Raw genomic sequence first — 25,474 nt, 5'->3', positions numbered from 1 at the left:
TAGCACTCTTTACTGCTTTGACCTGCAACTGCTACACGGTAAATTACCTCCGAGGTCTATCGTTATTTTCAATTGAATATGAAGAAGTGAGTGCAAAATGCTGACATTGAGTGATTGGTTTTACTGTCATAACAGATGGTAAACCTACACTAGCAAGCACGTTTAACCACTATGTCACTTTCTTATAGTGTGATGGAAGAGACAGCTACAACAAGGTAGCGTGGCCGAGCGGTCTAAGGCGCTGGATTAAGGCTCCAGTCTCTTCGGGGGCGTGGGTTCGAATCCCACCGCTGCCAATACCTTTTCCTACCTAGTGCTTAAAAAATGGACGTTTACTTACCAAATAATGAATGAAAGTCTGCGCACATCAGACCCTACTGTGAATAATAGCACAACGTAAGCCATAACGGGTCAGAAGAAATTATGAGAAAAGACAACTGTTCATTGGACTCGCTGTGCATTATGGGCATGGGCTCCTCCCCACGTGCCTGTGTGGAGCATAGTCAACATGGTACCGTTAGACTTCAGCTGTGCTAGCCCGAGTTAGAAACTACTCCTACCCCTCTACGCACCACACCTCTGGAGTCTTTGGGCACGAATGAGAGAGCTAAAACGGCACAGCGAAACGTGCAGGTGAGATCTAATTTTATTCTGTATGTTGTTTAGGAAAAATGACGCATTAAACCAGGCCCTGGTGACTGACTGCGTTATTTTGACTGTCATGTGTATGTTAGCACGCCAAGCTAGCAGGCTAAAGTTGCCTGGCTAGGCTACGGCACCACCGGTTACCTGCATGTTAGGTAGCTTCGTTGTTCGTACATTTGTTCACGGGAAAAGGGGAGTTTGTTGCTGATGGCCTTGACTCCTTTTACAGATGTGTATTTTGTCTTTGAATGAACGCTTCCTGCAGTGTAGTGAAGGCCCCCGTGACAAGTTGTTATAAGGTTTGTTGCTAGCTTGCTAATCAAGCTAACGTAGCCGGTGGCAGGACTGGTTTTATTTGTAATTATCTGTACTGGAGAGTATAATTATCTGAAATTACTGTTTGACGTGATAGCTATAACGTTATAGAATGTTTGTTACACAGTGTTGGCTTAGTGAACAGTAATAAAATACGGATTGCATTGTCTTGCATCATGTTAGTTTTTAAGCTGGATGTGTTGGTGATAGCATCCACAGACTGCATGATCATAGTCTGGCTGGTACCTAACTTGTGGGTTTTCGTAGTAAACTTCCTGGAATGTGTTAAATGAAGATAGACCATCTACCGCAAATTTCCTGAAGAGTGATAACCCCGACGAGCCTGATGAAATTGTAATGAACCTTGATGTGCTGAATCACATTGTTCTTGTTACTGCCTGTCATTTGTTTTCTTTGTTACCAGTCTGGGTGTAGCCATTTGGTAACAGTGAAGGGAGTGTGTAGCTGTACAATAAATCCCTGTAAGTTAAGCCAGTGATTCTTTGTTTCCAGGTTGGCTATCTGAAATCTGCTGCCGCTCCTCACCTGCTTCATCTCCTCTCGCTGTTCACATCAATATGGCCAGTGGGGATGATGATGACCCGATTATAGAAGAGGTATGTCCGCAAGCTTAAATTAAACTTTTATGAATTTATTCTGCTAACAAGTGTTGCTAGAGAAAAGAAATAACGATATGTACCTGAATTATTGCGAATGAACTCGTACATTGTGGTTTATTTGGAATTGTAAATGCTCATTATGTATCGTCCCACTTCTGATTCCTTGTTTCTGCTAATGCTCGGTCTTAATAATATACCAGCGCAGTGTGGCGCAGAGATTTAAAATCTGTACGCCACACTGCACTCGGATCATTTTTTATTTGAGGTCAACTTGAGACCAGGGTTTGCTATGAGGGCTGCAAACTGAGTAGGTTAATGTAACAGACTAGAAAAACACTGAATTTAAAAGTACAACGAAACACAGCACATTCAGATGAGAAGCTCTACCATTCACTCACACCAGTTTGTGTAGACAGAGAATAACTGATCAATATTTCTATTTCTTTTAGATTGATGTGTACCTTGCCAAGAGCCTAGCAGATAAGCTGTATCTTTTCCAGGTAATCTTCTTTTTTGCTGTACTTAATTCCTGATTAGGTTTAATTCCCTTTGTGAACAGTTTATGTGTCTCAGTATCCCAAGTCACTCATTAATCACCTTCATTGTTTTTCTGACACAGTACCCTGTCCGGCCATCCACTATGACCTATGATGATGTCAGCCACTTAACGGCTAAGATCAAACCCAAGCAGCAAAGGGTAAAATAAAAAAGTTATTTTCTTAATTTATCATCCAGACAGATCAGTCTCAAATTTTTTTTGTAATGCTTTTCTTTTTCCATCCATAATACAGGTGGAGTTGGAAATGGCAATCAACACAATGAGTCCGAATTACTGTCGCAGCAAAGGAGAGCAGATAGCTCTCAACGTGGATGGCACGTCTTATGACGAGACCAACACCTATTCAGCGTAAGTCTGCTGTTAAAGCTCATCTGTACATAAGGACTAGATACAGGAGTAAACAGTTAGCCTGACCCTGTCCAGAGAGTGATACATCTTCTCATTTAACTGTGTCCAACAGCACAAATAAGTGTATTTTACCATTAGATGAACAGCTGCTAAGTGGCATTGTTGTTTGCACAGTGAAGTTTGGGCAAACATCTGAGTATTCTTCTTTCGTTTCTCCTCTCCAGGAAAATGATGGATAAACAGACCTTTTCCTCCATTCAGGCCACCACCAACACCTCCAGATATGCTGTTGCTGTTTTTCGCAAAGGTCTGACCTGGTTCTGTATAGCCCACTTCAGTGCCATGCCTGTGTTTTGGTTTGTCTAACTTTTATTCCGCCTCTTGTAAAAACACAAAGGTCACGCATATGTTCACAGAGTCCATGTGAGTCTTTATCAGTGTTGCGCTTCTTATCTTTTCTTTTGGCATTTGGTTACGTACAACGTTTCTACTGTGTGTTTATGTTGAAGTTGATCAAATGTGCTGACGTGATCGACTTGATGACTCGCAAACATCCAGTCCCCATTCGATTATTGCTGCGTTATTACTGCTGTGTTCCTGACTGTTTTAATGTGTATGTCTACAGGTGAGCTGCATGTCACACCTCTGACAGGAATCCTCCAGATGAGACCCAGCTTCTCTTACCTTGACAAGGCTGACAGCAAAATCAGAGAGAGGGAGGCAGCCAACGAGGGTGTGTCTACTTGGTTTGTTTTGCAAAGTTACACATGTGAAACAAGTTTTTTTAAAAATAGAAGATCATGTGAAAATATTTCATCTACTGTTTAAATGAACTCTCTTGTTCACAATTCACAAACCCAGTAAGCTAAGATAAACATTAACATACATGGCAGAATCATAATAGTGTGGTAACTGGTGAGATCAGATAAAATGGATGTTGTGTGACCAGATTCTTACGTCGGCAGGTGGAGATTCCTCACAGGATGAAGCTGAGGAGGAGGCCAAGGCCATCACGGTGAACACTTGCACACACGCTCACTAATGCAGTCAGACTCATGATAACACAGACTCTGTGCACCAGTGTAAACTCATCATTTAAAATAAATAAATAAATAAACCCTGTTCCAATCCAGGTGAGGTTTGCTCGTCCCGAGTCGGAGCAGGCCCGGCAGAGGAGGATCCAGTCGTACGAGTTCCTCCAGAAGAAGCAGGCCGAGGAGCCCTGGGTTCACCTGCACTACCACGGTGCCAAGGTAGGGAGGGCACTCTTTGTTAGGGTACCTTATTCATTTGTAAATTCATCCAGATGAATACTTCAACCACTTTCCTCTGTTTGATTAATATCATTTGCCGGTTGCTTGGCCATCCTAAGCTGGCCATCGTCTAATTTCAGTACTGGATACGTTATCTAGTGGTGTGCTGTGCTCATCACTTTCATCTGTCCTTTTATTTAAACTCAGGATGGGCGTTCAGAGCATGAAAGGCAGTACCTGTTCTGTCAGTCAGTGGATGCCTCAGATAACTCTGAACTGGTCAAAACTCCTAAGTAAGTATGAGTCAGTTAACCCCTGACTACATTTAATTTCTTTGTCTTCCCTGGTTGTTCATAGTCGCTCACAATGCTCATATTATCACATTTATGTAGAGAATACCTGGCGATGCTGATGCCCCCACTCGCAGAGGAAAAAGTGTAAGTGTTTGTCACATTTCTGCTCAAAGTTCTGAGATTTAAACGGTTACAAAGATGCTTCATTAACTTCCTCTCTGATTGTTCTTGTCAGTGTGAAGCCTGTTGGTCCCAGTAATGTCCTCTCCATGGCCCAGCTCCGCACTCTGCCTCTGGCAGACCAAGTCAAGACCCTGATGAAGAACGGTAGGCCAACACATTTATACAAAAATTGGTCACATTGATATTGATAATCGATATCTGTCTGTCAGTAGGGCTGTGCTTTCTGGATGTCTTGGAATTGTTAATTATTGACACTGATTATTTTTACTGGTAGCTCAGTATTCAGTAAGTCCACATTTCCTCCACTCGCAGTTTTTCTTTGAGCCAGATGGGGGCGCCCAATCAGTATGGATTACTGGCTGCAGATTACAGAGAAGCTTTTTGCATGCAAGTTTTGGTAATTTGGTGCAGAACAGTACAGTATAATAGTAAGATAAGGAAAAAAAAACGAAAATCAAGTATAAATAGAAATAGAAAAATGTACAGTAAAACTATGAACAACATATGAAATAAATATGTATCTGTTAAAAATATGTGTTCAGTGTTTGAAAAGAAGAATATTCACCGAAGCATTTTTAAATGTTCACCATGTAAAGTGTCAAGAATATGTGCATCATGCAGAGGTAATAATCCAAAGAAGTGCATAGATGTAAGTCTCAGTTACAGAATTATCAAATTCATCTGAGCAGAAGAGTTCTGGCAGCTTTTTGGTCAAAGATGGAGTGGTCCTCTGGTGGTTTTTGACAACCGTTTGTTTATCTTTCACCAGAATTCTTCTGATCTTTTTTTACACTCAGTAAATGTGTCAGTTTGGTTGTCTTGCCTCTAACAAAAGTGTTTCCTCTTTCCCGCGTCTCCTCTCGGCTGTAGTCAAGGTGATGCCGTTTGCTAACCTGATGGGCCTGCTTGCTTCAGGCACCGACTCAACCTCAGCACTGCGCTGCATCCAGCAGGTGGCGCTGCTGGTTCAGGGGAACTGGGTTGTTAAGAGGTGAGACCGAACGCCCTCAAATGCAGATTCATTTAAAGGTTGTGCAAATGTCACACAAAGTTTTACACAGATTAAAGATTAAATAATGAACATTCAAGTTTCATCGAACACAACCTTCCTCAACAGGAGCTTTGTATCCTGTGATTTGATATTTTTCACATAAAACCCAACGAGTCGAATGATGTTTCTGTGTGTTTGTTTTTCCTTCCAGTGATGTTCTGTATCCTAAAAACACCTGCAGTCCTCACAGCGGTGTCCCTGCTGAAGTGCTCTGTCGTGGCAGAGACTTTGTGGTGAGCTGTTTTTTTATTAAATTACCCCCAAATCCAACAGCCTGATAATCTGTTTTGTGTTTGTTCAGAGTGAAGTCATAGTGACTCTCTTGTTTCTTTTGTAGATGTGGAGGTTCACTCTCGAGCGCTCTGTGATGAGAAAGGAGGTTACATCCATCATCAAAGTAAGGATCATGATTCTGCTGTCCTAAAATTGTTCCTGCTTGGTCATGACGAATAAAGACAACAGACTGCCTTTAATGAATTGCTCATCTCTGTGCCAAAATAAATGAATTTCTTGCATGGTTTTTTAGATTTTGTGTAATTTGCACTAGAGGCTGTTTTCATAGTAAATTAGTCTTGTGTCTGTTAAACATATTTGCAAAGAAGTGGCTGACTGGAATTGAAATCCCACTCTGGGATGATAAGCTGAAGTTGTTTGTTTATATTTAATGTAAATTGTTTTGTTTTTCTTGGGAGGGTGGGGGTTCTGGACTGAACTGGTTGGTTATATTGCAAGCATATCCTTCAGATTTGACGATGTATTGCAGAAATAGGACAACTACTGAATAAAGGTAAAGTTTGTTTAGATGCTGAGCAGCTTCACCGGAGCAGGAATGTTTCTGAGCGCTTGTTCCAGCAGTCACCTTGAGGCTACAGTTGTTTTGTTCATTCAGGTAAACAGAACTAACAAGTTCTTCCTTCTGCCTCCGTCAGCTTCCTCCTGAGGATGTGAAGGAGTTCCTGGAGCATGTGGCGGCACCTCGAGTCAACCGGGGCTGGGAGTTCCTGTTGCCTACTGATGTAGACTTCGTTAAAAAACACCCAGATGTTGCCCACAGGCAACACATGCTGTGGCTTGGCATCCAGAGCAAGTAGGTTGCACTCAAAAGGAAAAGTAATGCTTTTTTAAAAGTGCAGCATCTCATCGGGGTATTCCAGTCAGTTGTGGAGGTGCCCTCAAATCTCTTGTCTTTCCTTTTAGGTTGGAAAAGGTGTTTAACTTCTCTAAAGAGGACTTTATGCCAAAGAATTCCCCTCAGCCTGGTGTGTACTGAGTTTTATTTCTACCACCCACTACTACCACTACACAGCAGAAATGAGCTGATGTGTTTGTGTGTGCTTTGTTTTCCAGAGCCGGTCCATATCAGCGGCGAGCAGCGTCTGAAGGTGGCTCAGGAGCGTGCACAAGAAAACCAGGAGTCCCTCCAGAAGGGCCTGGACACCAGGCGGGCGGGTGGCAGCGTCCACGTCAAACAGGAACCCGTCAGTGACAGGGAAGACGAACCTATGGACACCTCCTCTTCCCTGTCTCCCTCCTCCATCCTCAATGGTTCTGTTAACGGATACCCCAGTACCACCTCCCCTGGGTTTGATCACACCAACGGTAACGGAGGGACTGCAGGAGCCCTGGAGCTGCAGGACTTTGTGATAAAGACTTTCAGGAAGCATTTTGTACTGACGCTGAATGAGTTTAAGAGGCTTTTTAACCTCCACCTGGCTTCCATGCCGGTGGGTCGGAGCGTCTTCCACTCCATCTCGGACCACATGCTGACAGATGCCATGGTGCTCAGCCATTGCAAACAGATAATGGTGCCTGTGAGTACTCAAGAACCAACTTCTACTGTCAACACTCATGATTTATGTGGTTTTGGATGTTAAAAACTCCACGTGACTCACGTGGGATGCTTTTTAAAAATTTTTTCCGTTTTCTCACAAATGTTTACTGTTGTTTTTGTAAGGTCGTGTACAGACTAACAATAGCGTAACAAAACACTGATGCACTGCTGTGGGCGTGTTGTCAGTGAGGAGACGAGGGAAATGAATCACAAGACGTTAAAACTCTGCACAGCAGTTATTATTGCTTTGAGGCGTGAACATCAGTATTTTCTTCCTTTCGAACGTTAGCTCATTAAATACCACAGTTTATTAGTGCTTAATTGATTTAGAAGAAGAAAATAAATACAGTAAACCCTATCGAGGTCTGCGTCGTAGTGACGATTTGAATGGAATCTTCTATCCTGTTTGAGCCGAAGTGATTAATTGATCTATTAAAATTAATCTAAACTTATTTTACTAATCAGTTCATTGTTTCAGGATATTTTTAGGACATTTTATGCACGTTAAGAAAAGCATCTGTAGATTAATCCAAAGGGCCAGCAAGCAGAACTGAGTTGTTCCGGACGAGATTAAAATCACGTTCGTCTTTGAGCTGCTGAATACGGGGTTTCCTCGCTCGCAGCCTGAATGTGCCGATCAGTTTTCTCTCAACGGTAAAACGACATTAATGGTCGTTTTGCTTGTGAACTCTTTGTCTCTTGTTAAGCAGTCGGGGCACTGAACCAACCCGGCCCTGGTTCTCAGGTTCCCCTCCAGGTTCCAGGAGCCACCTGATACCTGCATTGTTTGTAGGCTTTATATAGATGGATGTAATCTGTTGTCATTGTTCTTTGGTTTTTTTTTTTTTAGCTTGGTGTGGTGTTTGATCATAAGGCAGGGACTTGTTTAAGTGGCAAGGGTCTCCTGGCAGGACCAGCCCTGCCCTGGCTTAGGTCTTTATCCCATCTGTAGCCTTGACGTTTAAGGATTTCAAACGCTGTAGGGGAGGGAATGGCTGGACGCCATCTTTGTTATGCAACAGATTATCGCCCTCAAAGTAAAGCTCATTACGGTTAAGAGACTAAGCCAGTTAGTTGTTTGCAAACGCAAGCTGATCTAGAATCAGGAGACCCATCTCGTACGTCACTTTAAACATTACTGTTTCAATGTCGGACAGTTCATAGGTCAGTTTTGAGTCATTGGATTGTGTCTGGACGGTAATCCTGGTTTGAAGCGCAGTGTTGGTCCCTCTGGTCACAGCAGTGCTCGACCTCCTCGTGTTTTTGGCAGGATAACAAAGTAACAGACTAATTAAGTGTCTGAGAGAGAACAATCGTATTTGTCTTCATACACCAAAATTAGCGAACCTTAAACAGTTAGGATTAGTGCCCACATTCAAAGTTAATATGCATAGTCAGAAGTTTACATTGAATGTTGAATGATGATAAAGGCTTTGAGTGTCTGGAAATTTTAGTTTAGGTGCCTTGAAAGTACTTAGAAAGTGGTTGCATTTTGCTCTTAACATGCTACTCCAACCCTGCATGTGTTATTATGTTTGTTCTAAACTCACTTGTGTTGGTCAAAACCCAATTTTTCAGTTTTGCCCGCTGATTCATGCTACATGTTGAGTCACTTCCCTGCTCAGACCAGCAGGTGCAGGTTGAGGGATTTGAACTGGTGACCCGCTGCTCTCTTCCTGTGTTTCTGACGTCACTGTTTTCCTCTTAACTTCAGTTTCCTGCTCAGAGCAAAGCGGCCCCTGATGAACAGAAGGTGTTTGGTTTGTGGGAGAGTGGAGACGAATTCGACAAGGTAAACACTCACAGCAGCCTTCTTGTCTACATGCAGACTTTTGCAGCACACAAGTTTCCGTGCGGGTCATGGCTGACTCGTTGAAGGAATAATCAGGATGTGGTTCTGTTGGTCAGCTTCCCCCAAATTAAAGTGGCAGAGCTGCATGTTAACAGTCTTTTTCTCTCTGTTAACACTTTGTGTCACTTAAGCTGCAGGTGTCTTAACTTGTTAAACTCCCCAGTGTGAAAACCACTTCAGAAAGAACACGTGATTGTGTTGTCTTTGTGTTTCTTAGCACCATATTCTGGGAAATGTTCACGGTTCTTGCAGAGAGTTAGATGATCAATCCCACTCATATCTTTATGCTAAATATAAAGCTTCAGTCAGCGGACAGTTAGCTTAGCTTAGCATAAAGACTGGAAACGGGGGTGAGGGTACAGCTTGTTTGGCTCGAGAAAGCAAATTAGCATATTTCCTAAAATGTCAAACTGTTCCTTTAAATGAATTCCTTGTGTGTGTGTGTTTTGTTTTTTTGTTTTTTTAATTGCTCCTGCAGCACCGTCGGCTGCTTTATGACCTGTTCACGAAGAACTACCGGGTCAGGAGGAACATGGTACAAGCCAGACTGGCGCAGGATCTCGGAGACGTCCCCAAAGCGGACATTGACCGGCTGCTGAATGTGAGATGCGTGACCAGACTGAACATTACTGTTTCGAGATTTAATTTAACGTGTGGGCTCTCTGATCTGACCGGTCGCCTGTCCTTTCAGGAGTGCTGCAGCAGCCACGCAGGGATGTGGTACCTCAAGGGAACGATACAGTCCTGACACTGAGAGCCTGACCCCACCCTCTCCACCCCATCCCCGCGTTCACCGTCAGTGAGCCAGATCTCCCTCCCTCCCTCCTCTCCCAGGTGTCCAGCGGGAGGGCAAGTCAGACAGATGAGAGCCAGTCACAGCTCGTCCAGCTCCGAGGACAAAGGTCTCAGCCGTCTGCTCTGCTCAGAACATGAAGCTTTCTCGAAGCTACGGCTGAAGCATTTCTGACATTAACATGAGCGCTCTGACGCAGCGCCGAGGTTAGACACTCCTCACATACTCGCACTAAAAGCTGGAGTGTCTGAGGGGGGAAATGCGATAATTAAGAGAAAAAAGAAGAAATAGCAGGATATACTTACAGTTTCTTAGTAGATTTTTGGATTTATGACCTCACGTTTGTTTGTTTTTGAATTTTACCAGATCAGGATGGTGTTTACTATTTTCATTTTACTCCTGATTTGTAAGTTTTGCCAGAGAAAATGTGTTTTGCTTTGCCGTACCTTCAGCAAAGCAAACGCTGTTTAAGGCCTTTGCGGGTAGAAAACCTTAAAGAGGCAAACCTGATTTATTTTTCATCCGGATCTGACTTTGTTAAGCAGCATCAACTTTAATAGAATATTTACTCCGTCGCCAAATGAAAAGGCGTGAGCTTTAAGATCGGATGACACTGTTAATTTAATTAAACACGTGTGACAGCACTTGAAGAGACAAGAAACCTGAAACAAAAAGGGCAAAAACAAAAAGGATGCAAAAACAAAGAAGTCATTTGTGCTCATGTTGTGCAGTTGAACATTTTTTTTTCTTCAGGCAATCCTGGACCTAAAAACATCAATCGAACATTGAATGTGACTTTTCCCACATTTCTGTATCACTCAGTTGAATGCGCACTGAGACTTAAAGTTAGAGAATAGGTGGGTTAAATGGTTTGTGTCTGGTTGAGTTTCAAATGGTTTTCCTTTTATGAAAGAGAAGAATAAAGATTCAGTTTTGAATACGTTTTTGTCATTTTGGTCATAAATATTCTGCAGGTTAATTCATCGTAAAATAGCGGCCCCCCATCACCCACACTGGACCATCATGTGTGGGTGATGGGGGTAGATGTTGCTATGGATACACCGGTGTGTCATTGTCAGTCTTCATCTAAAGTGTCTCTGCATCCAGGACAAACTCCCAACCTTTCATATACAGAATAACAGCGACAGAAGACTTAAACCTACAAGAGCGAAAATGTGATTAAATTGTTTTTTATTTTGAGGCTAAATTTAGGAGTACATCAAATGATGACAGCTGTAATTTGTTTTTCAACTTGTCATGTTTTTTTGTCTCTGTTGTAGTCATTAACTGTATGTACATCAGTATTGTCTAAAAACACACGGCTTTAACCATCTCTGAAGAGAAAAATCTTTCTTTGAGGCGAGATGGAAGAAATTATTCCTCGTTACGCGTTGATTTAAAAGCGAGGGCTGACATCAAAGCGGTTTCATTACATTAGATGAAACAAAATGTATTATGTAAAGGTCAAAGCCTACCAGTGATTCATGATGTTCAAGTGTGACAGCGCCACTATAAATAAGGTTTAATGACTAATGAAAAAAAAAAAAAAAGACGTGCTGACTCAGCTTGCTTCATGTTTTATGGCTCAGAGCAACAACATAAACCATGTCATGAAACACATAGAAGCACATAAATCCAGACAGCAGATTATTCGGGTCTGGTAGCACATCACATAAGACAGACGTGAAGCATCAGCAGAGCGTAGACGATACGTGTGTAATCCTAAAGTGCATCTCAATGTGATTTTATAGATCATCTAAAAACTATGTGCACAGTCTTAAGCTTCACAAGGACATCAGGCAGCAGAAGCAACAGAAGTGCTGCTGAGAAAAGCTCATAATCACACATGGCTTAATGAGGCTGATACATCAGGAGTTATGCTATCAAGTCTTCTGGTAAACCTCAGAACTGCCCTTTAATATAACATCCAGTCACAGTCACCTAACCTATCGGTATACTAAAGTGTAGTTTTGTTTATTGCTTTTTTTTTTCTTTTTCAGAAATGTCACTATTACAAAAACAAAATTCCTAATTATATTTTAGCACCTTGTATCACCTGTTTTAACTTCTATCAACATAGACTCCTTCACCAACATTACACCTACTGGTCACCCTTATAGGTCCCAGGTGAAACGCTCACCAAGAAAGCTACATTTTTCATATAGTTGCAAAGCAAACAATAAATTAAAAAGTTCACATTTAAATCATAGAGGCTCAGTAAACAAAATGCACAGCAGATACAGCAGTAACAATTTATTTTATGGTTCCCATATTTTCTAATAATTTTTTAGAAGATTCCTGGGCTTTGGGACTAATCTACGGGCAGAGTAGAGTAGAGAAGCAGCTGATCAGGCTTGAAGTATTCACATTTAATATGTTTGTAATGTGTGAAAGGCAGCAGCAGGCAGCCATTCACAGTTAAAAAGCTTGAAAAAGCTGCAGTGCACTTTTCCCTCCAGCAACAGAGACACAGCTAACAGCTAGCTGTAGAGCATTTTGCTGAGCTACAAAGGCAGATTTTCCCCTCATGAGGTGGTAGAGACCAAACACGGAGCTAAAATGGGCCTTTCATACTGTTGGATTGTCAAGTCATTGTATATACTGAGTTTAGACTTTACAGGTCAAACTATCAGTTACAGCTGCAGCAATCTGGTAACTGGTAGATTAACTGATTAACACAAAATAAAACAGCACCACTTTAGATAATCGCCATTTGCTGGTTTTTGTAGTCTATGAGAGTAAACTTCAATGTATGTTTGAGTTTTGTAGCTCTGACAAACAGACTTTTCTGGCAAAATTAAAAATATAGACAATGAGCAATAAAGAATTTTTTTATATAAACTGAACTGTTGGATTATTGTATACAATTAAATGTAAATAAATTTAGTATTTTGCAGTTTGTTCAACTGACTTAGTCAACAATTAATTGAAATAGTTTACATGAAAATGTTTCTATCTCTGTCTTTTCCAGGAAAGCTATTGGAAAATTTACATTCATGTGCGAGTTTCTTTGTTAGAACTTAATAGGAAACTGTGGGACCCATGAAATAAAGTGTTACTGATGCAGCTCATGAAAAGAAGACCCAGAGACGTTTCCCTCAGCTGCTTGCTTGTGAGCAGGGTTGTGCAAAGTGAGGTAGAGTGATTGTACAGAAGAGACGTCGGCAGCGTTAGGCACTGGTGTTCCTGTGCAAAGTAAACCACATCTGAGACGTGAGCTGGTGGTGTTTGGTGGTGTCTTCTTGTTCCTGTATCACTCTTATCTCTTAACCCTTTTGCATGGCAATCACCTTGCCTGGTCAAATAACATATGGTAAAGTGGAGAGTTTGTTTGTTTTACAAGCTGCTGTAAAAGTCAACCCAAAGAGTCCCTCTGTAACTGGAAGACAATAATTAATCTTGCAGTGGGTCTTTTCACTCCTTTTTTGTAAGCAGCTAATGCAAATTAGGCAGGAACTCACCAGCTGAGGCTCCTCCTCTGTTTTCAATCAGGTCCTCTTTGGTTTTCTGAATGCGGGAGAAAATTTCCCTGAAAAGCTCCTTATACTCCGGTTGGTGAAGGTCCTCCTCAAAGTCCTCCATGTCTGTCAGAGCTGGACAAGCGGCAGCAGAGGGTGCTGTCTGGACAGACATGTGGACGTCCTGCTCTTCTTCCTGCAGGCCCAGCTGGCAGCGTTGCAGCAGCTCGTCATACTTCACCTGCAAAGCACTGTACTGGGCGTCGACCTCGTTGAGCAGTGAGATCCCACGATACTTCACCACCTCGGCTCGGCGCACACAGGAGCACTCGTGGTCGTAGATCCTGTCGGGAGAATCGGGCATCTGCGCCACCCTCATCAGCCGCTCACTGTCCCAGCGCTTCAGGACCGAAGGGGTTTTCGCTGTGGCCCCGCCTCCTTCGCTCTCCTCCTCCGGGTTGAGGAGCATCGAGCTGGGCAGCAGGCTGTGGATGATGTCCAGCCTGGTGGATCTTGTAGAGGATTCTGATTTCCAGAGCTGACGAAGCTCCTCGACTTCACACTCCAGCTCAGCCACCCTGGCCTGCCGCAGAAAGAAAAACAATTTAGAACAGAGATGATGTGACAGAGGACCCAGAGAAACTGAACCATGAGCCTGATGGGTTGTTTCAGATGGAATCAGCGATGCTTTATGACAGTAACATAAAAATACCCTTGCGCTGCCACTGTTGTTTTACTTCACTTTAGAGGAAAAGAAGTTGCCAGCAAGAGCTGCTTTTATTTATCTGACAATGTTTGTTTTGTTTTTTGATCAAAGCAGGATACTCATAAGGTTCAACCAACAAATCAAGTGCAAACTTAAGACAGAAATCCATCAGAGCTACCTGACAGCCCTCCATCCCTGCCAGCTGCTGCTCCAGCGCTGCATTTTCACTGGCGAGCAGCTCGACCCCTCGCTCCGACTCCTCCCTCCGAGCGCGCTCGCTGGCGAACTGAGTCTGGAGGGTGCGGAGAGACTGTTGCAGTGACGCCTGCTCCTCCTCATGCCACGACACGTCGGAGGACTTGAAGCCATCTGATGGTTTGTCTGAGTCACAGTCGTACCTGCACAGAGACGCATAGAGTTATATGTTTTCACACTTTTATTCCGCACTTGTTTGCTGATTAAATCTATTTCTATATGTCATATATGTTACTTCTTGTCCAAATGATGTGGACATTTTCATTAATTCTTCATGCATCCACACTTCAAAAAATGGTTTCTAACATGCTCAAAATGCAAGCAGACACAATGTTTACCACGTTAAATACCCTACTTTAGCAAAGCATGCTAACATTAGTGCTTTTTGTTTTGCAGGTATTTGGCCACAAAACAAAGTACTGGACACTTAAATGTTGACCTATCCAAACTGTCACAGCAATCCGGTCAGTCAATATTTGTTGAGATCTGAACCAAGGCGGTGACATTCCCATCCATAGAGCCACTTCGCTCGCCTGGCTAAAGCTACAATCTGTTAAGTCAACATGGACAACATGTGCCAAAGCTGCTCTGAATAATTAACAAGTTTTAACATCTACGGTTCCACGACAACTGAGGAAAACTTCATGGACAAATTTTAAAAAAAGATGTGATTCAGTCAAAATCTCCAGCAAGTGGACTCTGGATGGGGTTTTTCCTCGGCTGTTTTATATAACCTTAACCTTACAGTACCATGCAGGTGACAGTATTTTATCTTGTAGTACATCTTATCACAGGTCTAATACACCATAAGGCAAAACAAAGTGAAAGGTGACAGGAAATGCATGACGATGCTGACGAAGACCAAAGATCAGGAGCCAAGTTCTTAAAGTGGTGTTTTCCCTGTGGCAAAATCCCTATTTTTTGTGAAAAGTCCCCAAAAAAACAGCATCTGGAATTTAAATTAAATAAATAAAAACATTTTTATTTCACTGTTTGTTTCTTTGCCTTCACATGCTCTCTACAGTTCATATATGTCTTGAATATCTGCATATGTTTTGCAAGTATATTATGTATATATATATATATGTTGCTAAAACAAGCCACACCAATACACAGCTGAAAACAGAATAACAAAACAACAATAAGAAAAGCACACTGAACGAGGAATCACAAACTTATCAGTGGAACCGAGTAGATCATAAGTCAGCTGAAGAATCAATCACAGCTCGAGAGAAACGTGTTCGTGCCCTCCGGCTCAGACTTTGACCTCTTTACTTCCAACCTGATGTACCACATCAAGGTCAGACCTGTCTCATGTCTCATGTCTCATGTCTCTCTCTCTCTGCTGTGTTTATCAGTGAGATTTCCATCCATCTGACCTGGACGTTTTGAGGGAGCAGTCCTAACAGGATTACACACACACAGAGTCATGTTTCCATCAGTTTTGAGGACATTACATTGGTTTTCATCAATTTCCCGGATACTTACGCCAACCTTAAACACAGCCTTCACTCTAAATTTTAAGAATTTATATTTCGGGGACTTGAGCTTTGTCCCCATAAGGCTCGCGTCCCCACAATGCAGGCTAACAGTTCTTTGTCGCCTACAACGTCAGCAATACACACTCACACTCAGCACAGGCAGTGAATGAACCTGTCACTACAGGATAGTGCAGGCCAAGAGGAAGTGACCAAAGCATGAAACAGTCAGAGTAAGACTGCTGTGAGGTAGACAGGGCCGACTGCCAGCGCGGAGGATTAAAGGCGTGCACAGGGCACAGCTAAAGCCAGAGGGACTCAGTGGAGGGTTTGCTGTGTCCGCTCCTGAAGCTTTCAAAGAGCTTCTGGATCAGTGACAATGCAATTTTTGCAATTTTTATTACTTTAAGGAAAAAGATGATAGAAAAAGTTCTAAAAGAGTTTCATGAATTTGACCCTTTTTAAGACTAACTACATCTCTGAGCCATTAATCGATTATCAGAACTGTCCACCATCCTCACCTGAGCGTGTTTTGCAGCTCTTTCAGGCAGGACACACTCCGAGTGCTGCGAGGTGGCCACTTCTCACCGCCCAGAGGCTTCTGAGGCTGACAAGGACCCAACTTCAGCTCCTCCACTTGATGCTGCAGCTCCTCCACCTGCGTCTGCAGCAGCTCCACCGTTTCTGTCAGCCTGAACACATGAAAACACAGCCCTGTTAGAGGGACACTTCGGTCCAAAAGACCACACTGTTAATGGAAGGTGTCCCGTCTCACCCTTGGATCTTCTGCTGGGCCGTCCGGTTGTCCAGAACCAGTTTGTGGTTGCTCTGTTCCAGCTCTCGGGCCGACACGTCCAGCTGCTCGTACACTTTAGCGTGCTGGTCATTGACCTGCCGGAGGAGGTCCACCTGCTTTGTCAGGTACTATGAGAGAGACACAGGAAGTCTTCTAGGATGGATATGACTGAAAGGACAGTTTGTTGTACATCATCTGCTGACATGTCTGGAATACTGAGACGCCCAGTCCATTATTGGACAGATCCAAGAGCCAGGAAGATTAAGAACGCAACAAAAAGACCTTAAATGATTAAAATGAATAATAATAAATAAATAAATGACAGCTACTGTTAATGATGTTTTCCTTTGCAATTCGAAAGAGGTCAAGCATCACCACAACAAAGGGAAATCGTGTCTTAAACCTCATTTTTCTGATTAACCAGACTTCCTAAATGTAATGTTTTTACTGGAAAACATGAAATATGTGGACACTGTAAACAAATCAATAATAAGTGGGTTAAACCACCAGGGTCAATAAAGTTTCTAACTCTAACAACAGTTTCTGACGCCCATGAATTAGATGTTTTAGCTGTTAATTACATGCTTCTCCTCCAGCAAAACAACCAAAAATAAACCTCCAAGAGACATATTTTTTGTTTCCCTAAATGACTCTCAAAGCTCCATCAATGGCTCCTTTAAATAACAATTTCTTCAAGAACAGGTTATCTTATCAGCTGCCGCAGCCAACACACTTTGCTCCTTTCGTCATCTAAAACCAGCCAGCTGAGAACAACAGCAAAAGAAAAAAAAAACCTTCACAGCGACAGCAGATCTGCAGTTAGCAGTTCAATGTCAAGCAGGACGAGTTCACCGGACGTAAACAGTCAAAAGCTAATGAGTTAACGTATGTACGGCGTGCCAAAGTTTAACAGGTTAGCTCTATTTTTAAAGAGCACCTTCGGCTCAGTTCCTTACAGGCTCTTCGCTGGTAATTAATTTCACCACAGGTCCTGAGCTGGAATCAGACCTGTGACGTATCCAGCAGAGGCCTTAAAGAGATTAATCCTGCATGTCAGCAATGGCACGTCGGAAAGGATTTAGTGCCCGACGCCCCCGACTGACCGTACTCAAAGAAATTAAAGCGAGGCCGGAAGCAAAATACTGAGTTATGTCATTTTAGACCTTAAACTAATCATATGGTCAAAGATAGGATCCTGCAGACATGCAGAGAGGACAAGTTTACAGCAGCAAGGACGCAGCAGCGAAGGCAGCACAACACCAAGAATGTTGTTTTCTTCCTTTATCTATAAATATATTTTCTAAGAAAAGATGAATTAAGATTCAATTAAATGTTTTCCTCTTTAATCTGTAAATATCTTTACAGAGACCTGATGTTTCTCAATACTGTTATGTTGTCAAGGCGGCTTGTATCCTCACAAGCTGCAAGGACACAAGGCGGCTTGTACGCCTGAAAATCACTCGTTGACTTGCAAGCTGAAATGCTCAATAACTGAAGGCGACTCACATCAGCTTGGAGCTTCTCCCTCCTCTACATGAGGAGGACACAGTTTAGAGGGATTTTACTGAATGAATCAAACAAAATGGGGGAAAAACCACATCCTGGTGCAGCAGCATGCCTCATTTTAGACCTTTGCAATGCAACATAAACCTGCAATGGTACAATTTAATGCTGCTTTCAAGTGGAAATCAGAGCTTTGTGAGCACACAAGCACTTCACTGACAGTCTGGAGACGTTTCCCTGGTCGAACCCTGGTCTGACGGAGGCTCTGTTTAGTGGAGTTCAGGACAAAGGAGTCTTTACCTCAATCTCCTGCAGTTGCTCCTGGTTGGTGGAGTACATGTGCTGCAGCCTTTGCTCCAGGTCCCTGTTCCGCTCCAGAAGAGACTTCCCGAGCTCGGCGGCCAGCTGCAGGTCTGCAGGAGAGACGGAGCGAAGAGTCACAAACGCTTCAGCGGTCATAGCTTTGTCTCACTGATGGACACACCGGGACTTTACAAGCAGCTTTGGGAGGTTTTGTCATTGGCAGGAATCCAGTAACACACTTTTTAAAAATTTGTGCCACAGGGTTTATCCAGCTTTATGAGCTGAATATGTCAGGGTAGTTTAAGGACTGCTGGTTATTTCAGTTCATACACCTAACTTACCCAGCTGCTTATTATTTGCTTTTCAGTCAAAGATATCAACTGGGTAAAAATATGAAACATTATGAGGTAAATGTACACACACGAAGCCAAAAGCTTTAAAAGCAATTAAAGAAAACCCAATAGGATGAATGAAGTCAAAACCACTTCTTCATTTCTGTCACACCTGCTCTGTTTTTTTCACTTTGCCGCATTTGTGAACGTCCTGCTGACTCCTTCCGTTCCCTGCGGCCTGTCAAGGTGCTTCGTTTGTGGACGAGATAAATACAAAAACACCCTGACTGAGGATAATCGTACCGTTTCAGAAAATCACACAGAAATTCCCACACATTCAACCTACTGTGCACCTGCAGGGCTCAACAGTGAGTTTGTAATGAGACACGTAACGTTACGTTAGGCTTGCATGTCCCGCGTGTCCATTTATTACCGCTGTAACGTCCCCATGTGTGTTATTTAAATAAAGGATCACTGTGGCTGTTTATCTTTAAGGCTTCGGAGACAAAAGGCTTGAGAGGAAACGGTACCATGTTCAAGGTCTTGCTTGTCGTACCACGGTTCCTCCTCCTTGATCTCAAATTCTTCCTCCACTATCACGTCTGTCAGCATCTTCGCGGTCAAAATCAGTCAGGAGGCTCATTTAAACTGGACGGAAAGTGAGTTTAATTAACGGCGACAAACGGTTCAGTCCGCCTCCCTCCCGCCGCCACCTGCCCGCCTGCAGCAGCCGGCACCGGTACGCGCTCGTCTCCCGACAGACAGACAGACAGACAGGCACTGCTGATGACACTCCGGTGCGTTCAAGACACGTTTCCGGGTTTAAATTTCAAAATAAAAGCACGCGTTGTGGCCACGTAGCAGCCAGGAAGGCGTAAAATGCACACAGTCTACTTTAGCGAAGATAATTTAATTTGTGCACAAATGTTGGAAAACCATGGAGGTAAATGTGATGAATTTCAACGTGATTTCGAGGCTGTATTTTAAACACCCAATCAGTGGCCTCATTTGGAGCCATGCAAATTTTAGTCCCATAAAATTAAGTCAGTGCTTGAAAATAAAAAAAAAAGGTTTCACAGCATAATGACATAACGTAAACGGAAATACAAAAATAAGATATTAACTACTACAACAACAACATGACAATTTAAACACAGGAGACTGAAAGGACATGAAAACAATTAGGAAGTGGTCTCTTAAAAATACACAAACAGAACGTGTCGAAAGAACAAAACGAGAGCTGAAGTTTAACATGTTATGTTCGTTCCCCTCACTCTTCCGTTAGAACCGTTACTTCATTTTAAGAAACGGTTATTTTTTTTCCACAAAGGTGAATTATGTCCTATTTATTTTATTTTTTATTACATTCCATGTTTTCCGGCGTAGAGCTCATTGAACTTGACCAGCAGGTCACCACCACACCTGCCCCTCTGAGCTTTGCTGCCCCCTTGGAAACCGCAGCGCAGGGAGCCCGAGTGACCACACGGGGGCGCTGCAGCAAGCAAATCACAGATTCCTGAAATGTTTTCAAGGCTGATGTTTTAATGTTGCTGAAAAAAAAAACATTAAATCATGATGGTTTCAGTACGTTAAGTAAAAGATTCAGATTTGACCCTGAGGGAAATTAAAGCAGCAGTGAAGGTTAGTCAACACGTAAACAAACAAGGTCTAACTGTTAGCAGGAGAGATTTAGATAACAAAAACTATACAGATCATAAATAGACTAAACATATACTAAATAAACTAACATGTGCTACATAAAGTATAGCAAAGTGCAAAGAAAGCAGGTCGACCAAATTGACTGTGTGTATTAAAACAAGAGAGTAAAGTGCAGTTAATGGTGCAAAACATATAAGATAAGGTGCATAATGGAATAAATGTCCTCAGATTTTACACCAGATGTGACTCAGGCACAGACTGTCACTGTGACCCCTGAACACCTCGAGATGTGTTGTACAGTCGAATGGTCGTCTGTTTGTGGACAAGTGAATCATATCTCATGAAATATGATGTTATACTATATGAGCCTGTGTGCTCATATAGTTGATATAAATGACAAGCCACCTGCGTACACATTTATCATCTCACAAAACTGCTTTTGTTTTCCTCTGGGATTGTTTTCCCGGGCTGGTGGCACTTCGACAGCCTGCATCTCAGAGGAGCTGCTGGTTCGGAGACGGGAGGTCACCACTGTTTACAGACAAGGGAAGCGAGAGGGAATTTACTTGTCAAATCAGGGTGTCTCTTCCCTCGCTGCAGCTGACCTGACCCTGACTGCTGCAGTGGAACAAGTGCACCGCAAAGCTCTCCCAGACATGACAAAAACTAATTTCCTAAATTCCACTTGTTTCCTGTCTCTGCTCAAAGTACAGACAGTTGACTCACACTGAGGGGCTGTGGGACGACAACAGCTGAGTCATCTTTGAGGCCTCTGGACCTCAGTGGGCAGCGACGGTGAGGGAGGATGAGCTGTTGTCGTGAATCTTTCTGAAATAACTGAAATCTCCGGGCCCTGAATTCTCTGGCAGTGAGACATCCACATCAGCCAAGAGATTTGGCAAACTTTCTACTCTTAGTGCCTTTCAGAATGATTCAAAACTAACCAACACTGAAGCACGTATAATGAATTTCATCTAAGGTTGTTTCTCTTCTTATTTTGGTGTTTGTTTTGCACCATTTGTTTTGTGAGGCCCTTTCATTTTAAAGCACCATTTCCAATGACAAGGACTTGAGCGCTGCACCACCATGTGTGTTTCCATCACTTGGTGGCAGCGTAGTCTCATAATTTGGTCCGACACCCGACCTAAAAATCTGCCTTTTATTCGAGCAAAGAAGATGCGCAAACACCCGCTGATTTGCAGTCAATTATTCATTTGAAGGCATTTAAAATAAATAGATGTAACTTTTAAATACTTAATGAGCTGACATGATGAAGCAGATTAACGCGCTGAGGAGAGGCAGCATCTGATCGGCTGCACGGTCAGATTTCGGTTTCGTTATCACATGCCGGCAGATGAAAACACTCTCCATGGAGGATGTGAGATGTGAGACACATCCTGCCAGCTAGATGATAAAACGATATGCTGCCCTGAACGCCAGAGGATGAGGATGAGCAGAGCATCAACCTCTTCGCCCTCCCTGTCTACTTCTATTGCTTTCTTTTACACTAAAGTTAATGCAAAACAAACTTCAGTCAGTTGTTGAGCAGCTACAGCATGTTTGTGTAGGAATGTTTATCATGTTTGTGGTAGTTTAGTTTTATTATTATTATTAACTTCCTTTGTATAATTTTTGTGACTAAAAGTATTTGAACACCTCAGCATGACACCAATATGTGCTTGTTGAACATCTCGTTTCAAACTCAGGAGCATTAATCTGCTGCTACATCAGTCTACATTCTTCAGGTGTTTGCTGCAGGAATTTTGTCCCACTCAGCCACATGAGCATTAGTGAGGTCGGCCGCAGACCGCAGGCTCACATGTCCCGGTTCATCCCCAAAGGTACTGGAGAGGGCTGACAAGTCCGGTTCTTCTGCACCAAACTGAGATGTGGAAACGGGAAAGGGTCTCCCCAAACCACAAAGTCTGGAAGATTAACCTGAGCTGTAACTGGTCTGGGCCCGGACTCGGTCCCCTTTACGTCCAGTTAATTGAAATCCAGCATTTAGCTTTATTTATTTAGCTTTTAGCTTTAACTTTTGCGCCTCTTGCACCATCACCTTCAGCTCAGCGTCTGTCGAATAAACACACCTGCAAAGCCAACCCCAGCAGGAAGCGCCTCTGTCATCCTGACTCTTCTGTCATCCAGCTGATTTCCATTAAAACATTACATTCGTGTCGGCAAATGGGGGGCAGCGACGGTGCAATCAATTCATCAATCATCATCCCATGAATCAAAGTCCCCGCTTACTAAGTGCCACTAACCAGGAAGCTGAGTCAGGGCAGATTTTCACAGATGGTGTTGGTAGCTGGTGGCTGTGACAGCTCACTCACTCACCGAGTTCTTCTGACACGTCGGAGGATTAGATCGCTGTAACATCACAAGCTTTTCCCGCTAAGGCCTCTATAGCCTCAACCCTTACATCTCACACGTGCTCTCCCTCTTTTTGTGCTCCACCCTCTCTCTTCCCGTCCGTCCGGATTCCTTCATCTGCAGGGATTTTGGCTTCTTGGAGTGATGAAGTAGCTGTAATATTCTTCATCTGCAGCATCAAAAAACCTGTTTGTGTTTCCTGGCCCTCCCCTCCCCCACATCTTACACTCACACCCGTGGCATTTGTGTTTTTATTGATGCTGCATAACCTTTTCATTTTGGATTTCACGGGATGTGAAATGCCAGACCGGAGAATGGGACCCTGTGCGCTCCTCCAGCCCTCCCCTGTTATTTTATCTCCCTTTCAATAAACGATTAAACGTGTGCCTCAAATGCAAAACAAGGTATCCGCTCATGTTTTCTCTTTAAAGGCATCTTCACGCAGCACAATAGTGGAAGGAAGTCAGATAAACTACAGGAGGGGGAATTTGAAATATTACAGGAAAGAGTGCAAGCAAACAGGGATGGTTACTGCTGTGCTCAACACCCGGTTCGCACATCCCGCCTCATCCCTGCGGCGATCTGGGTTAGTGATGGGGCGTCGTGCCTCCCCAGAGTGGAAGGCAGTGACATTAAAAGGAGGCAGCGACCGGTAATGAGTTGTTAAAAGAGAAATTTGGAGCTTTACTGATCCGTTTCCATACCAACTGTCTTGGCTGCGGGGATTGGATCCTCTCAGAGTGTTTGTGGGGGGGAGCTGGAGACGGGTGTAATGGGATTTGAGGAAGGGCTTCTGGGTGGAACTTCAACACACACACACACACACACACACACGTAATATATATACATATATGACAAAACCTCTTTATGTGTGTGCTTGTTTAAAGCTAATCTTCAAAGCTCTTATACGTTTTGCAGAAATCCATCATGACAGACAGACACGGAGCAGTGAGCCTGCAGCCATGTTAAAGTACTGTGACCCCCCCACACACACACACCCACCCCACCCCACCCGACCCCCTTTTTTTCCTTGATACTCGTCCTCTTCTGTCCTTTTTCGTCGCCTTTTGTCCTGGACGCGTACACAAACAGTCGAGGATGGGAGATGTACTCACGCTGAGATGATCCACTGCCGTGTTACCATGACAACCAGGCGTTTGCAAAAAGCAGCGTGATGCCAACTCTCATCCAGGATCACATATGGGCCTGTGTGTGTGTGTGTGTGTGTGTGTGTGTGTGTGTGTGTGTGTGGAGTGGAGACAAAGATGCTGGTAGAACAAACACACATGCTGTTTACTGTATGTGCATGTGTGCAGCAGATATTACTTTTACTTTGTGCCAGTCCATCCATCCATCCATCCACCCACCCATCCATCCATCCATCCATCCATCCATCCACCCATCCACCCATCCATCCATCCATCCACCCATCCATCCATGTTGCTCACACGCTGCAGTGCAACAAAAAGAAAATTGGGAGGGAATGAAAAGAGAGACACAAAGATAACCGACGGAGAGAAAGATGACAGTGATAAGAAAAATTGGATTGGGGTTAAAGATAGCGAACTGTAATCGCTGAACATCAAAGGCATCGTTGGCTGGGGGTAAACTATGAAACTTTAAAAGTTTAATTTCACAAGTAAACCCGCACCCCGGAGCACGTGGATAAAACAAAACTGTGCGAAGTAGATGAATTTAGCTAATCTGTGCCGCACAGCTTCAGGGGATCGCAGAGTCGTGGGGACAGAAAAGCTCAGCAGCGCCTGCTTTGGTGCTTACATTTTCTGAAACAGAGACGTCTCACTCCTCTGGCGTGGCGAGCGCGGACGGAGGCAAACACACACCTCTGAGCAATAATCCACGAGGACAGGAGGGGACGAGCGTCCTCTGTGGCCGTGAGGAGCGACTGACAGCTGTGCCTCCTGCCCAGATGTTTTCTGCTATCTGTGCGTGTGTGTGTGATGTTGCATCAAAACTCAGTGCAGATACAAACAGCTGCAGCTACTGTCGATTTGAGAATGTGCCAGCGTTACTTTGTCTGTTGGTTGTACAGAACAAGCATTTTAAAGATGTCGAGAAATCGTGTCCATCTTCATTACATTTCGATGTAATTTCAATTACTGCGGCCCCAGTCCAGTTACTTTCTCTTTTATGCTGAGCGAGTGACTCTACATGCTCTTTGGTGTGATTGCTTTTTTTTGTATCTGATAAGAACACACACACACACACACACACACACACACACACACACACACACACACACACACACATTAAATGGAAAAAGCTGAGCTGACCACTTGTGCCCAGCAGCACAGTCCAACTGCTGAGCGAAGACAAAACGTCCTGGCAGTTGGCTCTGGTTTTATCTCTACCGGTCTGAAATGCTTCTTGTTGGATCAGCTTCAAATAGAACATTGAGAGGAAAAGCATTCAGGCGATTTTGTCAACAGCTATAATCAAAATGTATGTGTGTGTTTTTGTTTTTGGAAGTATTTTTTCATCATCAGCCAAAATCTTTTCAGTGCGGATTTTTAATTTCACAGCCACTTTCTGGTTTTGATGTTTCCTCACAAAGCTGCTTATGTTTTAGCAGTTTTCCAAACAAAAGATGCAGCAGCACTAAGAAGAAAAACAGACAAATGGGGGACATTAGTGGCGTTTTTCCACAGTAGTTTTAATTATTGAACACGGGCAACTGTTCCCTGGTAAACAGCAGTCTGTCCGCTTGCAGCTCATTTTCGATTGGTGCACAATTAAAATAAAAAACAGCAGCTTTAGTGCTCCTCCTTGTCATATATTTTCCAGTTCTCTAAACTCTGAACATCATTCGGCCCCTTTTGGTGGTGCTTTGAAAGTCTTGGCCATGAC

General features: G+C 43.3%; 2 protein-coding genes and 1 non-coding gene across 4 annotated transcripts; 2 read left to right on the top strand and 1 right to left on the bottom strand.

The window, feature by feature from the left end:
* The first annotated feature begins 214 nt into the window (after window positions 1–214).
* On the top strand, window positions 215–296 carry trnal-aag. The gene has a single exon. It is a non-coding gene; the product is annotated as a tRNA-Leu (tRNA).
* Window positions 297–451: 155 nt separating this feature from the next.
* On the top strand, window positions 452–10,681 carry polr3e (polymerase (RNA) III (DNA directed) polypeptide E). Its single transcript, XM_046376991.1, has 21 exons — window positions 452–633; window positions 1,474–1,577; window positions 2,030–2,080; window positions 2,200–2,277; window positions 2,372–2,487; window positions 2,712–2,794; window positions 3,113–3,220; window positions 3,453–3,502; window positions 3,621–3,740; window positions 3,948–4,033; window positions 4,133–4,177; window positions 4,269–4,360; window positions 5,087–5,207; window positions 5,419–5,500; window positions 5,605–5,664; window positions 6,197–6,354; window positions 6,465–6,526; window positions 6,615–7,078; window positions 8,813–8,890; window positions 9,429–9,551; window positions 9,642–10,681. The coding sequence occupies exons 2-21, from the start codon at window positions 1,539–1,541 to the stop codon at window positions 9,696–9,698; spliced, it is 2,073 nt and encodes a 690-aa protein (XP_046232947.1). The 5' UTR covers window positions 452–633; window positions 1,474–1,538; the 3' UTR covers window positions 9,699–10,681.
* A 151-nt stretch (window positions 10,682–10,832) lies between these two features.
* LOC124052578 (cerebellar degeneration-related protein 2-like) lies at window positions 10,833–19,372 on the bottom strand. 2 transcript variants are annotated; one of them, XM_046376992.1, is made up of 7 exons: window positions 19,105–19,372; window positions 18,240–18,352; window positions 16,416–16,564; window positions 16,162–16,332; window positions 14,086–14,305; window positions 13,205–13,784; window positions 10,833–13,122 (listed from the first exon to the last, which is right to left on the bottom strand). In XM_046376992.1, exons 1-7 carry the CDS (start codon window positions 19,184–19,186, stop codon window positions 13,043–13,045), a joined length of 1,395 nt encoding a protein of 464 aa, XP_046232948.1. In that variant the 5' UTR covers window positions 19,187–19,372; the 3' UTR covers window positions 10,833–13,042. The 2 variants fall into 2 exon arrangements, with proteins under 2 accessions (XP_046232948.1, XP_046232949.1); XM_046376993.1 differs by lacking the exon at window positions 19,105–19,372 and adding an exon at window positions 18,747–18,808.
* Between the last annotated feature and the right edge of the window lie 6,102 nt (window positions 19,373–25,474).

The sequence above is a fragment of the Scatophagus argus genome, chromosome 21, assembly GCF_020382885.2.
Source record: "Scatophagus argus isolate fScaArg1 chromosome 21, fScaArg1.pri, whole genome shotgun sequence".
Lineage (NCBI taxonomy): Eukaryota > Metazoa > Chordata > Actinopteri > Scatophagidae > Scatophagus > Scatophagus argus.
This window is presented reverse-complemented; position numbering and strand designations above follow the sequence as displayed.